This window comes from Amblyomma americanum, chromosome 2 (genome assembly GCF_052857255.1).
Source record: "Amblyomma americanum isolate KBUSLIRL-KWMA chromosome 2, ASM5285725v1, whole genome shotgun sequence".
Lineage (NCBI taxonomy): Eukaryota > Metazoa > Arthropoda > Arachnida > Ixodida > Ixodidae > Amblyomma > Amblyomma americanum.
The window spans coordinates 222,561,500-222,577,363 of NC_135498.1; the positions used below are offsets into that span (position 1 = coordinate 222,561,500).

General features: G+C 44.9%; 1 protein-coding gene across 1 annotated transcript; it reads left to right on the forward strand.

Annotated features, from left to right (window-relative positions):
- The first annotated feature begins 6,595 nt into the window (after positions 1-6,595).
- LOC144120385 (uncharacterized) lies at positions 6,596-12,975 on the forward strand. Its single transcript, XM_077652735.1, has 2 exons — positions 6,596-7,538; positions 12,860-12,975. Exons 1-2 carry the CDS (start codon positions 6,596-6,598, stop codon positions 12,973-12,975), a joined length of 1,059 nt encoding a protein of 352 aa, XP_077508861.1.
- The last annotated feature ends 2,889 nt before the right edge of the window (positions 12,976-15,864 follow it).

Genomic DNA, 15,864 nt, shown 5'->3' on the forward strand with positions numbered 1-15,864 from the left:
GGGAGTCTTGCGGACTAAGACATATATTGTCAGGTACCACGAGATAGACACGTTGTGCGTTGCGTGCGGAGAGGAGGAGGAAACGGCTGAACACTTTATGGTTCAGGAGCGTAAATTGCTGAGAACACTTTATACTTTTCTGTAAAGGGCTTCACCCTACAGTGGAAAGCAGCGGGGCTGATTTATCCAAGGCATTGGGGTTTAAGGACAGTGCAGATTATCCGAGCGCAAAACCAACAGGAAAGCAATTCATCCTCACAACAAAGACCCACGCTTGGCCAAGGCAAACAGATCGCAATATCAAAATTCTTGCTTTAATACATCGTGTGATAATGGATGAATGACCAACAAGAAAGTCGGAAAAAATTATGGACATGAAAACTTAAAACCTTCGAGAAATCCTCTCAGCGTACTGGAAGGATTCCTCAGAATACTGGAAGCATTCCTCAATCACTTGGAACGACAGTCGTGCGTAAGCAGCCCAAAGTTATCTTTGTCATCCAAAGAATTGTATTTCATGAACGAGAAGGTACCGTTGCTCATGCGGTTTAGGGTGTGATATATTGTACATGTTTGCCTATATCTTGAATGTGTCTGTCTGGAATAAAACCAGTTGATGTCTAGCGTTCGTGGTGTCCGTCTTTCTTCTGTCCTTCTCTTTAGCGGTAGCTACCATGTGCATTGAATCAAAGTGCTAAAACAAGTGTCAAAACTTAAAACCTTCGGGAAATCCTCTCACCGTCAAAGAACTAAAGGTATTGGATTCTACACAATTCTCGTTTGGTTGTTAAAACACATTCAGGAGCAACAAACTATGCAGAGAAAACTTCAACAGATTAAAACCTAAAGACACCCTTCGAGAAAAGCCACCTCAGCGTCACTGATTGAAATGGACGGTTTACTAACGCATGCGCTGCCCGCTTTCTTAATAAAATATGCCTCTACTACTTCTCGCTCAAACTTGTCTTTTCCGCTCTTCAAAAAAATTGTTTTGTCTAGTTCCAGACGACACTCTTTGCAGGTTTTGCAGTGGTCTGCAAGGAAGCTTCAATGTTGGTAGCGCACATTCCGCAAGTGCTCACTGGCACGTTCATTGAAACATCGACCAGTTTGCCCTATGTAAACGAGACCACAGCTTAGATGAATCTGATACACAACTTGTGACCTGTATTTGGTGAAGTGTTTTTGATGTTTAATCGGGCGAACGGGTCGTTTCTTCTCCAGTTTAGTCATAGTACAGATCTTTGACAGCTTTGATGGGGCTGAAAACACAACTTGCACCTGATGTTTGCTTGCGACTTTTTTTATGTCATGCGAAACTTTATGAATGTAAGGAATGACAGGGACAGACTTCTTTTGTGCTTCCAGAAGTCTCTTATCATGAGGCCGCTTCAACTTCTGGATTAACATTTTTAAGACAGCCGAAATCAAAAGGGGTGGATAACCGGCTTCTTGCAACCTCTAAATTTGGGCGACAAAGCTCACCGACATCATGCGATGGCACGACTTTCCCAAGGCATTCTGAGGGGAATTAGCGAATATTGCTCTTTTGACGAGTTTAGAATGAGCGCTGTCAAACGGTAACAGCCCTTTCTTTGATCTGGGATTGTATGCCCCGCATAGGTGATCCTTCATAAATACCAATTTTATGTATAAAAACTTAAGTTCGCGATTCATTGGTAACTCCCACGTAAATGTGAGGCCCTGGCTGTTATTGGTGAAGATGGGTGTCACACTTGTTGCCGCCGCAGCTACATCAGACACTGAACATTCTTCAGAATAATCAAAAAATCGTCCACGTATCTGAAAATGGATACAAGATGTGGGTCACTAAGTTGACTTTTGACTTGATTTCCAATGGCTGACATGAAAATGTCAAGAGCACAGGCGCCACTGAGGACCATATGCAGAAACCTTTTTTCTGAACAAAGAAGCTTCCTTCAAATGATATGGCTGTCGAGCCCAAGTAGAATTCCAACAAAGCTGCAAAATTGTCGCTGCTAACCCCTGCAGCATTTCGAAATTGAACTTCATCTGTTGTGATGATATCTTCTCTGGCAGCACTTAGGAGTCCGTGAAGAGGAACAGAGTAGTACAAATCTTTCATATCGATGGATAAACCTATGTACTCGAGGGAGGGAGAAGCGTCCAGTTGCTGCACAACGTACGAGGAACTACGAACTCGGAAAGGATCATCTTCCACCAAAGAACCAAGGTGCTTTTAAAGGTAGCAACTGACATCATCGCGCCGTCCTGACATCATCAAAAAGCTATGCACCAACTAGCCCAAACCAAAGTACTTCTCTGTTTAAAGGGTTCAGCCGTATCCATCCATCCATCCATCTAGCTCGGCCGCAAGGCCCTACGGGAGTGTCCGCTCTTTACGTAAGCAGGTTTCTCTATGGCCGTGCTGGACACGACGGCGCCACAACAATGACGTTTGGTCACGTGGCCACGGGAGCACCCGGCCTGGGGCCCTATTCTCGATATTCGTCGATCCGCCCAGCGCGGGGCGTACCGGTGACGCGTACATCGGGGCGGTGCCAAGGTACGTAAACGCAGAATCGGATGACGAAATTTGAAAAGAAAGGAAAAAGTATGACAACAATAGATACTGTCGTCTGCTAGTTGGCGCCAAGTTCAAAAAACACCGATGATATAAAGCGTGTCTTAAGCCGATTATCTACAGCGCGTACGCGTCGTGCATTACAGCCACTGAGCGAAACAGTGAAATGCGTTGCGATCTCGGCGTATCAGTCCATTCGTATGCGCTGGCCACCAAAGTAATATTTGGATCTAGCGTTGGTTCTTAAAGGGGCCCCGAAACGCATTTTCAGTGCATTGTTTTGCGTGTTGGTTGCATAGAATGAGTTATAGTGATGCTATTAGCATCGGTCGTACCGCGTATACTGCGGTTTTTAATATTTTAATTAGCTCGCAAAAACAAATTCGTGGCGCTGACGGTGTCATCATACAGTGGCGGTTTTTAGCAGCGGATATGACATCACGTAGTGGGAGCCTGATGATTAGACAGAGTAAATATACTTCAAATTGTGTTAATAACTAGAGATATGTTTTGTCAAGTTTTTGTGTTTTATATTACACTAACAAAACCAACTTGTTTGCCCTAGATAAAAGCTCTGTAAAGCAAGTAAAACAAAAATACACCACCAGAGGCTCTGGCTACTTTTTGCATCGAAGGACTTTGCGCCTCTCTGTAAACATCCTACGACCTAGCTACTCTCTGTGTGTCTGAGAGCGCCTCTGCGGAATCGATCCGATGAGCCATTGTACTCTATAAGCGTTCGTTTCGGTCACAAGGAAGGATGCGTTCGTTTCACATTTAGCAGGCAGTACACATCGTCAGCGTGTGGAGGATCACCGGGCGGTGGCGCCAGATGGCGCCACGTTCCCGTCAACAGCGCGCACTCCTTGCTCGCCGTGACCAATCAGCGAGCTAGGAGCGACGGGCAATGGTAGGCGGTAAGCAGTAACGGTACGTTCTATGCTAAATGTGATATCTTGCGCAGGCTGTCACACCGTCTCAATATCTCGCGCTCGAGTTCGGATCCATACGTAAGGGAACGTCACTGATCAGTGTTCCCTTCTGCGCCGTCGACGTAACGATGCAGCATCGCTGGGTCAGCTGGGCGTTCACATGGCTGCTGTAACCATGCAAATGGCGCAGCCAGCCTTGGAGTGAACGAGTTACAGAGAACGGGCAACCATGGAGTGCTAACTTCCGCCACGTGCTCAGATAGGCTGTTGTTATTAGTCGCACGAAGTGTCGTCATTGTGAGAGTGGAATGGGAAGGGAAGCTGTGCGAAAATCGAGTTGAGGGCAGAATCTGTGTGTCAAAGAATCCATCTCAAGTGTAAGCGGCACCCGTTCAAACGGTGCTTCGCAGCCCCTTTAACGAGACGTGAATATTCGCAAGAATAGTGAAAATAGTTTAGCGGCAACTGCGTGAAGCAATGTTCTTCGCGACGCTGCCGCTGCTATAACCACAGGAAGCGGCGAAACTTGGCGATAGAGCGTGAAAAACGCTATGACTGAGAATTATTTGGCGGTCCCTGACTGTCGCTTCGCTTGCACATGCGGTTATAAGGGGGATAGTCTTCGCGCGCCCATACAGTGAAGGCAAAACAAAGTGAATTAGTGAAAATTTACCGCTTTATAACTTATCTTCGTCGCATGAAAAACAGTAATAAAGAGAACTTCAATGAAAATTCGGTACCTTTGACCATACACGGAAGCACGAAATCGCGCCAGAATGAACATGGACTCTGCAGAAGGAAGCAGGGAAGGCGATAGCCGCACCGCGCTGCGGCATTATTCAACTAAAAGCTCTGCTCAACTTTATGCAGAATCACCGCGCGTTGGCTCGCGCGCCCGATGATAGTATATCGGCCGAGGAAAGGCGGACGCTGTGTGTGCAGCTGGCAAAGGACAGGTTTAATGGACACACATGGGAGAGGCTCTTGCCCTGCATTGGGCGTAGCCAGGCTGATGTTGATGATGATGACAGGTCGTCTGATGGAAGTTAACACCAGAATGCATAAAGCGAAACAAAATTTGTCACGCAGAGCCCAGTGATTCATTTATTATAAGGCAACCGTTATGCACCTGCAGCAGCAATAGGCAGCTCCTTTTACTGCAGCAACATTCCTAGTAAGAGAGAAAGGTATAATGTCTGGAAAGGTGAACAGGTCACCTGGAAAAAAAGTCTTCACATATGCTACTCAACAGGGAACGGGACGAATACAGAGGTGGAGAGTGAAGGTAGAGGGTTGTGCCACATTACAAACAGCTTCATGCAGTGTGCAAGGCACTTGCTTTATTTGCTTCATGCAAGTTATCTTAATTTGCACATACACACCCATTATCTAGTGCACGTGGCACATTAAGCATGAACATGTCTCAGGGTGAGGCGAACGAACCAAAGGAGAATAAGAACAGCTGTGAAGTTTCAGGCACCACAATTAAGAAGGAAGAAGAGCAACACTACAAGGAAAGCACAAGCATGACAGCAGCAAGATGACACTCAAAGGAGGCAAGAAATGCAAGGCTAATGTGGCCCTCAGCACAATATTTCAGGGAGGCAGCATCACACGCAGGCAGGGGTATTCTGGGAAAAGGTTAATTAGTGCTGCATGATAACACTGGATGTGTAATGATTTTGGCAAGCCCTGTGCACTCCACAAGGAACCTACAACAGGCTTCAGCAATGTTTGTTGCCTGATGTGCAAGTGTACAACCTTCCCTGTGTACACTCCTCATCACATACATATTAGGGCCATTTTTGGTTCTTTTCAAGCGGTATATCACAGTGCGGTTAGGCAACATTTGCACCATACACTGATGCAATGAAGACCATGTGACGGCACTAATGTGCACTGCCGGAAAGTAATGCTCAGTGAATTGGGTTCACTTTCAAAGTAGTTTCCTTTACTGTCACGTGCATTAAAGTAAACAACGTAAACTCTCTATGCACATTAAAAACACGATGTCTACAGTTCAAGGAAGGCCACCATACCATCTGTATGCGTTGCAATGTCGGCAAAAGTCTGAAAGGATGCTGAGGAAAAATCGAAGTTGCTCTGTAACAATAAATTACCACATTCCAATAAGAAAGGGCCTGCCTGTAATCAGGACGAAGCTCGTGTAAAGCTCATATATTATTTGATCAAAGAAGCACTTGAAGTGCGCAAGATTACCGCGGTGAACTGCACTGGCAAAAAGGCTATTACAGTCTTTGACTACGTGAAAGAAAAAAAAATTGAACACTTAAGATGCACAGACCCGCCACGGTGGCTCAGTGGTTAGGGCGCTCGGCTACTGATCCAGAGTTCCCGGGTTCGAACCCGACCACGGCGGCTGCGTTTTTATGGAGGCAAAACGCTAATGGCGTCTTCGGCTGGTCGCTTTGAGGCTCCAAATCAGAGCAACCCAAGAGCAAACCAATCTGCGGGCGCGTCGTCATACGAGCCGGAGACACCGCGCCCCTGCCGAACACAAGGGTGCATTTCGGGGCGGCCGAGAGGGCCGGAAACGCTCGACATCAGCGCCAACATTTCGCGGTTTCGCCGCTCAGCAATAAACAACATGGCGTCCGTTTACGGTGGCGGGGATTTGGGCCCGTCTACGGCAGAGCAGCTACTGTACGCAATGCTGGACGGTGTGTTTACAGCGACTGCAATGCATTCATTTTAAACTCCGCACCAGTTGCTTTGATGTGAACGTGCAAACACGAGTACTGGCACCAAATTTCTTATGTGTAGCAACAACTCACTGTGGCATGCCGCGTTGGCGTCTAAATGGCGGGCTATTTTCAAGAAAGAAGATGGTCTGCATTGGTGACATATGAGAGGCTAATTTACATCGAAACCCCAGTCGCATATGCTTGCTTTTGGATGAATCGTTTTCGCTCTCTTCCTGCTTTGCCGCTGTTTGTATGCGCCTCCGCTTGCGTGCTCCGTAGCACGTTATATGCAGGCGTGTTTCGTCGAGCTCTCTGCTTTTCATTTCTCGCTGATACTCCTCAATGACGTGACAAATTAGGGCCTTCACAACAAACTGATAGAGGGCGTCCCTATGCGACTGATAGTGGATTTTACCCGTTCGCCCCTATGCCAGCTGTCGGGCTACCTTCACCGTGTCTTCGCGCCGTTAGTAGGAAAAGGACCGACATTCATACGCAACTCGTTTGACTTCACTGAACAAGTGCGTGACGTCGTGGTGGAGGATGACGACATCATTGTGTCTTTTGACGTTACGTCGCTCTTCACCAGCGTCCCAGTCGATCTAGCGGTAGATGTTTGCGCGGCTGCCCTCCAAGATGACGAGAAGCTCAGCGAAAGAACACCCCTTGAGGCACAGGACCTGTCACGGTTGTTGAAGTTTTGCCTCGAAAACACGTACTTCGTTTTTCGAGATTCGTTCTACAAGCAGGTGCACGGAACTGCTATGGGCGCTTCCATTTCTGTCACGGCCGCCAACCTGACCATGGAAGCCATCGAAAACCGGGCTCTGGCCTCCTTCCATCCACGACCTAATGTGTTCCTGCGGTACATCGACGACTGTTTTTGTACAATCAAGAAGGACGCCCTTGCCGCGTTCACCAGGCACATTAACAGCATGGAAAAGGCCATACAGATCACTGTCGAGGAGGGGGTTGGCAACCAACTACCATTCTTGGACGTGTTAGTGGAGCGAGTGGGCCATAACCTCTCCTTTCGAGTGTTCAGGAAGTCGACCCACACGGGCAGGTACCTACATTTTAACTCAGTGAACCCGGCCTGCCACAACCGTGCTGTTGCGGCTTCACTCATCGAAAGGTCGAGAAAAATTTGCTCACGACATCAAGACCATGCCTCGGACCTGGTGCAAGTGCGCCGTGAGTTGACGACTTGCGGCTACCCCAGGAAATTTCAAGCCTCCGTGGAACGCCGCTCAGTGCTCCTAGAGAACACGGCCCGCAACCATTGCCAATCACGTGCCGCCATCCCCTATGAGTGGGCACGCCAGCTGGCCACCTGTCAGCATGTCAAACCCGTTTCACCTTTTTGTGCAGATATTTCTGCTAGCCACGACAGCCAAGTCCAGCGCATCACAGGATATGATACGCTTTGTCAACGCTGCGCCTAGCCCCGACGGAGACTGCGCACAAGATTGGCCGCTCTTCCAAGACCACTGGGCATCACTGCGTCCAGCCCCATCAACATCGGCAGCGAATGATATAAAAAGCACGCCCCATCCGAAGATCTTCAGTGGGCATGCCAGCTGGCCACCTGTCAGCATGTCAAACCCGTTTCACCTTTTTGCGCAGGTTAGTTGTCAAACTTCTTCTGTTAGGACCAGTAATCGTTGTTTCATCCAGCTGACTTGCCCTCACAGTGTTCTTGTGATTTTTTGCAAAATTCAAAATCTGTTCTCCTTGCTCATGCTATGTGGTGACATAGAATCCAACCCTGGGCCTACGACAGAAGAAATGCTGATTGAAATACTTGAGGGCCAAAAGAACATTCAGAAAAGGCTCGATGAAATTGAGGCAAAACTAGAAAAAGTCGAAGCCACATCTTCAGCTATAACCGAAGTTGGTACAAGGGTTTCTGGCCTTGAAAGAAGTTTTCAATATCTCCAGAGCAAGCTTATTGACTTGGAAAACCGTTCCAGACGAAATAATGTTCTTGTTTTTGGCATTGCTGAGGTGGCTGAGGAGACACCTGAATACCTTTCCTCGCGCGTAGTTGAGGGCGTGTTTAAAAAGAAGCTAGGCATAACTGTGTCATCAACTGAACGGATACATCGCATCGGTCGAATACAGCCGGACAAACCCCGACCTATAATCCTAAAGCTTATCGATCATCGCGAGAAGTTCCGCATTATGCAGAATTGCTTTGTGTTAAAAGACAGTGGTATCTCGATTTCTGAAGATTTCTCGGCAGCGACGCGTCAGAAGAGGAAGAAACTATGGGACAGCACGTCGGAAATTAGGAAAACTGGAAGGAAAGTTAGATTGGTGTATGATAAGATAAAGGTTGACGGTGAGCTGTTTGAATGGGACGACACTGCAAATGTAAGAATCCCCGTTGGTAAACGCCCAGACCCCAGCAAGAAATCACCGACACAATGAACTAATAGTGACCCCCCTTTACATTTTCAGTGCTTGAACCTGAACGCTCGGAGCGTACTAAATAAATTGGATGATCTAGAAAGCATAACAATAGCACACAAACCATATATTTTAATTATAACAGAAACTTGGTTATACCCTGAGGTCGGCGATTTCGAAATAACACCACCAGGATACCGCATACTCCGTAAAGACAGAAGTTCTAGGGGTGGCGGAGTTGCAATAATGTTTAAAGAATCATTGCAAGTATTAGGTCGCCCGACATACCTGAAATTGAGTGCGTTGTTGCTAAGATTTGTTTAAGGGAACTGAACCTTATCACAGGAGCATTTTATAGGCCTCCTAACTCCGATAATATCTTCTTCGAAAAACTTAATGATTTCTTTTCTGAGTGCAAAAAAATCTCACCCAACATCTTAATCGGCGGCGATTTTAATATTCCGGCCATTGACTGGGAAAGCGAATTTCCTGAACCTCTGTTCAAATCAGCAGAGCCCTTCGTTGACATAATTCTTTTCCATATTTTAACCCAGCTTGTAAAGCAGCCCACACGCATTCAGAACGACTCAGCGTCCATTTTAGATTTATTTCTTTTATCCGATGGACTACTTCGTCGTGGTCCAGAACTGCACATCGTGGAAGGCATATCAGACCACAAGATGATATGCTTAGCCTTCAAACTAAACATTGTTCCTAACTGCAGGAGGCATAAACGTGCTTTTCCAAATTTTTCACGTGCCGATGACGTTGGCATTCTGGATGCGTTGGACGGCTCCTTTTCTACCTTCCTCTCTCTTTCCGAGACATGTCGGGTGAACCGCTTATAGATAATCTTTAAGAGTTTGGTGTTAAAGTGTATAAATGATTTCGTACCATGTACTAAAAAAATTGTACATAACACAAATTCCTGGATGTCCAAAGAGATTGTGCGCTTAAAGCGGAAAACAAAAAGACAGAAAACAAATCAGGAAGTCTCCCTCTCCTTCTAATATGCTCAAGCTTTCAGACATGCACCTTCAGCTGAAGGGATGCATAAGAAAAGCAAAATATAATTATCATCATGTAACCATGAAAACTTTCCTTGTCTCATCCCCTGCCAAGTTCTGGCGGCATTTTAAACCCAGAAAAGACCAATTCTGTAGTATGTGTATCGACGGTGCGACTGTGACTGACATTTCCCATATTGCGAACGCATTCAACAAATTTTTCTGTTCCATATTTACATTTGATGACGGCAAAAGACCATATTTTGCATGCCATGGTAACTCCGCTATCAGTGATGTATCCATATCAGAACAAGGCGTCTTATCGCTTTTACTGAACATCGATACAAAAAAGGCACACGGAACTGACGGGATCCCAAACGCCTTCCTGTACAGGTACGCAGAGTGGTGCTCCAAATACTTATCTGTTATTTTTAGAATATCCCTATCTCAAGCAGCGCTTCCAGTTGACTGGAAGTATGCGAAAATTACGCCCATACCGAAAGCGGAAAACAAATCACTTCTAGCATCCTATAGACCAATTTCTCTATTGAGCACAAGCGCTGAAATAATGGAACATATTATTTTCAAACACATGTCTTCTTTCCTGGAGGAGCACAACTTAGTCGATTCCCGACAGCACGGCTTCCGCAGGGGCGTATCTACGGTCACGCAACTTATAGAGGCAGTGCATGATTTTGCAGCAGCACTCGATAAACAAAGCCAGATCGATATTATTTTTTTAGATTTTGAAAAAGCTTTCGACTGCGTGTCCCACCCAAAGCTGCTATTAAAACTGCAAACCATACTCAAGAACGACACATTGCTTGCATGGATAGCAGCTTATCTCTCCTGTAGAGGCCAATGTGTGGGAATTGATCGAGTGTGCTCGAGCTATATGTTTGTCCAGTCGGGTGTTCCACAGGGATCTGTTCTTGGGCCCCTTTTCTTCCTAGTTTTTATTAATGATATTGTTAGTGTAGTACCCGTGAAAATAAAACTTTTTGCAGATGATTGTATTATTTATCAAGAAATTAAAAACTCGAATGACCAATCTCAACTAAATGTTTCGCTAGCTCAAATAGAAAACTGGTGCTCAACGTGGCAAATGAAAATAAACAGGAAGAAAACGGTAACAATGACAGTAACACGCAAAAGAAAACCCCTCCTATTTCCCTATTCCGTCAATAGACACCCTTTATCTTCCGTTAAAAGCTGTAAATACTTAGGTGTAATCCTCACCTCAGATCTCAGATGGAATGAACATGTTTCATACATTACAAAAAAGGCTATGCAGAAACTAGGTTACATGAGAAGAACCCTGCGCAATTCTACACAAGAGATAAAACTCCTTGCCTTCAAAACTTTTATCAGAGCCGTTCTTGAATACGCTTCTGTAGTCTGGGATCCGTGCACTCAATTAAACATCGCCAAACTCGAAAGCATCCAAAAAAAGGCAGCTCGATTCATCAATTACTCATATAGTTGGCGTACCTCAGCAACTGCACTTGTGGAAAAAGCTAATTTAGAACGATTACAATTGCGACGGTATTTTGAACGAATGAAATACATGCATCTACTCTACAATAGTAAGCTAGGTATAGATAGTAGCACTTATATCGAACATGTTATACGGCGATGTGTATACACGATCAAACCATTCCAAAAAAATTAAAAGAATATATGTGCCGAACAGATACCTTTCAAAATTCCTTTTTTCCGAGAACCGTCCGTCAGTGGAACACTTTGCCTTGTGACGCTGTGGAATGCCCGACTGTCGAATCTTTCTTATCAAAATCGAAGTGCATAAGTTAACTCAACCTAAGCGTTTTTGGTTCCCGCTATTGATATTGCTTTGTGGTTGTGATTATTGTCATTGCTGATGGATCAGCGTATGTCTACCGTTAGTGTTTATTTACTTAAGCGTGCTATTGATGCCAGTGTTCTTGTGTTATGTGCCAGTGTTGTTTCTATATGCCTGAACAGCGCGAGCTTGTACAAAGCATTTTTCTTTCTCATTTTTTCTTTTCTTCTCGGTGTTAATCTGCTCAAGCAGGCAGATGACACCACTGTTATCATTATCATATCTCGTAGCGCTTTTTTGTACTTTCTTCACCATGTATGCTCACTCCTGCCAAAGGCCTTCTGCGAAGGCTGGCAGTACCTCTGAAATAAAATAAATAAGCGAAGCACTGGGACGTGTGCTGCGCTCTTACGACGTGCACGTTGCCCACGTTCCCACCCACAAGTTACGGCACGAACTTGTGAATGTGAAGGAAAAGCTGGAAAGAGAAAAATCCCCGGGCGTGGTGTACCGGATCCCTTGTGCTGAGTGCGATTATGTATACATAGGCGAAAGCGGGAATTTTCGAAGGCGCCTGAAAGAGCACAAGAAGGACGTAGAAAACCAAAAAGTAGTTGCCAACGCTCTTGCGGAGCATGCCGTATCAGCAGAACATCGTATCTGCTGGAATGAGGCTTCTATTATCGCCAATATCTTGAGTCGCTGGCGATACAAACGACTAAAAAAACACTTAATCACAATGACGGCAATCTCCCGCCAGTGTGCGCAAGATGCCTCGGACGATTATTGAGACGTATTTAGGAGCCGGGTTTTTTAGTAAAGCCTTCAGTGAACAAGGCTTCCGTAAGGAAGCCGAAACATCGTTTATTGACACAAGCCTTTGGTCGGCGATTCATGTATTTTTGTTTTCCTATGACGCTACTACCCGACCAGACGAGATTTCGTCCAACCTTAGACTTCAAACTGATAGATGCAGGAGAATTGTATCGGCTTCATGCATACAGTTGCCAGCGTTAAACATAAATGACGAAATAATACTTATCTAGCGGTTACAGTGACAAGAAAAGCGTTGCGTGGGAAAGCTAATGACCCCGCTTGTATTTTTTCGCCAGCACCTAATTTTCGTTTGTTTTCGCTTTATTTTTCCTTAACTGCTCACCCAGTTTATTTACGCGCATGAAAATCCATTTGCAAATAAAAAAAAATCGTTCTATTGCCTTAAAAGTGGCCACATTGTGTCGTTCACATCGCTGAACAAATGTATCAGATTTGTTTTCTTCAGCTGTATTGATATCAACTTATAGACATATTTATAGGTCGGGACCTATACTGCTCTTCCTCACACACTGATGTTGGTAAAGATAGAACACGGTGTAGGTGCACGTCGCATTGAACGATCATATGATGACTCTCCTGCCTTCTTTATGTTCTCTCAGGTAGCCAGCCAAGCACATCTGATGAGCCTCAGTACTCAAGCCCAGAGGAGCATGGACAGCCAAGTAGCATGGATGCTACGCCAAATGGCATGCTGAAGTGTCTGTGCATGGTCTAGCCGGTTTCCACGGACTTCATTGGCTAATATGGAGATGGTGGACTAATTCAAATGGAGCACTAGTGCGCCCTTTCCCACGTTTACTTCTTCGTTATTTAATGTTTTCATGGCCATTTTAGAGCAGTTAGGCTTTGTGCACTTAAAAAGTTGTGCACTGCAGGGAGTAATGTGAAGCCGCTGTGCATGAAATCGATTTTATTGTACTGGAGTAGCATTAAGCATGTACTGCGCAGTAGCTGGCATTAAGTAGCTATTAAATTTCTGCATCACTGCTTTTACGAGGCCTGCAAGTACACCCAAATATATTAGTATTCTCTTTGTTTTGCACACAGCACCCTAGACCTCTGGGGAAACGAAGTACCTCCTTGACAAATATGTGCTGTATACGCCGAAAGTGGGTGCACTGATGAGGTTCCGGACAAAGCGCGCCATGTACGAGCAGATTGCTCGTGAGATAGAGGAGGTCCTTGGAACCAAGCGCACTGCAATACAGTGTGAAACTCAATTTAAAACTGTAGCTAAAAGAACGAAGAGCAAAGAGAAGGTGAACAAAACGTCGGGACAAGCTCCCTGTCGGCCAACTTTTGAAGATGAATTTTCCGCCATAAGGGCCATTGATGATAGCTTGGAGCCCGAGGTGCTACGAGGCATTGGAAATGTCTGTTACAAAAACACAGCAACACATGTGCAAAGTTCATCCCATAGTAGCCAGGGCTCTGCAGAGCTTGATACTGCATCTGAGGATTTGTCAGCCGAGGATCTGTGTCAAAGTCATTTGGAAGAACCAGATACAGTCAGGCCGTGCAAAAAGCGCAAAGCAGATAGAAGCATGCGGGGAAGTTCTTCACGAGCAAAGCACATGGATTTATTTTTTGAGAAAATGAGAGAAATTATCCAAGAAAAAGAAGCCAAAAAGGAAAAAAACGAGAAGAAGAGAGAAGAACGACATAAGGAATTGCTTAGGGCACATGCAGGGCACATGGAAACGCTGAAGAAAATTTTGCATCATGAAGACTGAGAAGCCATCGTCACATCTTGGCAATGTTTGCACTACTAGTCTACTGTTACCATAGTCAGCATATTTATCAATATTTTCTTTATTGCTGTTAAGCTGCAGCTGTGTTATTTTATCGTTTTCTTGTTTACACAGAGTTGTGGAGCAGTGTTTAACAGCTGTTTCTAACTTTTCCATGCACAACCACATGTTACGAATTTCTACTTTATTTTTTTACAGTTTGTTTTGTTTGTGTTTAGAGCACAATGGAATATTCTCATTTCACCTCTTTGCAATAAAGTACCGTGAAGCAGAAAGTGAATTGTTTGAAAACAGCCACACTGTAACTGCATTGCTAAGAATGAAAGAGCCAGGTGCAATTTATTGACTGCAATTTCTAAGCTCACGTTGTGAAGGCAAATGTGAAGAGCAGACTATAACAGCTTGCACAAAAATAAGATATCATTGAACGCACAAATAAAAGTGATAAAGTAATTCCTAAATGAATGTAAAGAGAAAGCCGCAGCTCTGTACAGTTGCAAACAAGGGGAGCATTGTCTAGTTCGCATCGTGCTGCACCCTCATTCTAGCACGTCTTAGGAAGAGGTCTGCTAGCTTCTCCCGTTCAGCTCCCCCAAATGACGTAGCACACTTTCACGTGCCGTCTGACCCGCTCTACTTTGCTCAAGGTCCACTTCATTTTGCCATGAGTGCTGGGCAAAGTGTAGTGCTCTTTCTACCACCTCCTCCTCTGTTAACAGATCATCTGTAGAGTCTCCAGCATCAATGCAAACATTGTGAAGGACGCAGCATGCTATTATAAGCTGTGTTATCTTGTCAATCTTGGTTAGCTCAATGTATCTGAGTTGCCGAAACCTCTGTTTTAGCAGCCCAAACGCATTTTCTATTTTCACTCTCGTGGCTGTGTGGCGGTTATTGTAAGCAATTTTTGCTGCAGTAAGGTTGTTATAGTCTCTATATGGGGTGAGCAAATGCTCCCTGACAGGGTAAGCCGCATCACCGAGCAGATGATATTTGTTTACTTCACAAATTTTTGGAAGATCACTACTGATAGAGGATAGCCTTAGCACTCTATCATCGTGAATTTTTCCAGACGTGCCAGTGAACACATCTTCAAATCTTGCATTTGCATCACATATGCCTTGCATAGTGAGAGACACCTGGTCGTGCCGGTTTCCATATGTGGACCGCACTTTGTTATTTGGGCAGCGCATGGGTATGTAGGTGTCGTCTACACATCCTGTCACATTGGGGAAGCCAGCAACCTGGAAAAGGTGAGAAAATCAAGAATATAAAAACGATACCTTGTGCTATTACGCATGCAAATATTTTGCATCCATAATGTAATTGCGGTACCTTAAAATGAAGCGTTGAAAGCGCTTGCATGTCAGTGCTGCTCTAGAAAGTGATTTTTGTACAAGATAGGTCATTAACTACACTCTTGAGCTACTTCAACCTTCACCAAGCTGTCAAGTCTCCTGCCTGCGCTTGCATAGTGCGACTCAATAGGACAGTAAGTGTACATACTTTTTCAAAATCCTTAGCGATGGCATCCTTGTCGGTTCCGAAGTTGATGACTTCTGGTGCTATATGACAGAGAAACTGAACTCTGTCTATCACTGCCATCTGTGTTGATTCTGCCATGTTAAAGAGTACTGCAACCTCTCGGATGGATGCTTTGTTACTTGCATACCTGTAAAACATTATACCGCTTTTTTTAGTATGTTGATGCATTGCAAATGCTACATAGAATTAAGATGGCTTTGATGCGATTACAATTATAAAGCAATGTTACTCATGCACGTTGCACGTTTTATGAATTATCAATGCAAAAGTAACCCCTTTAGGCCGAGGTGCGAGCTATTTAACTGGGT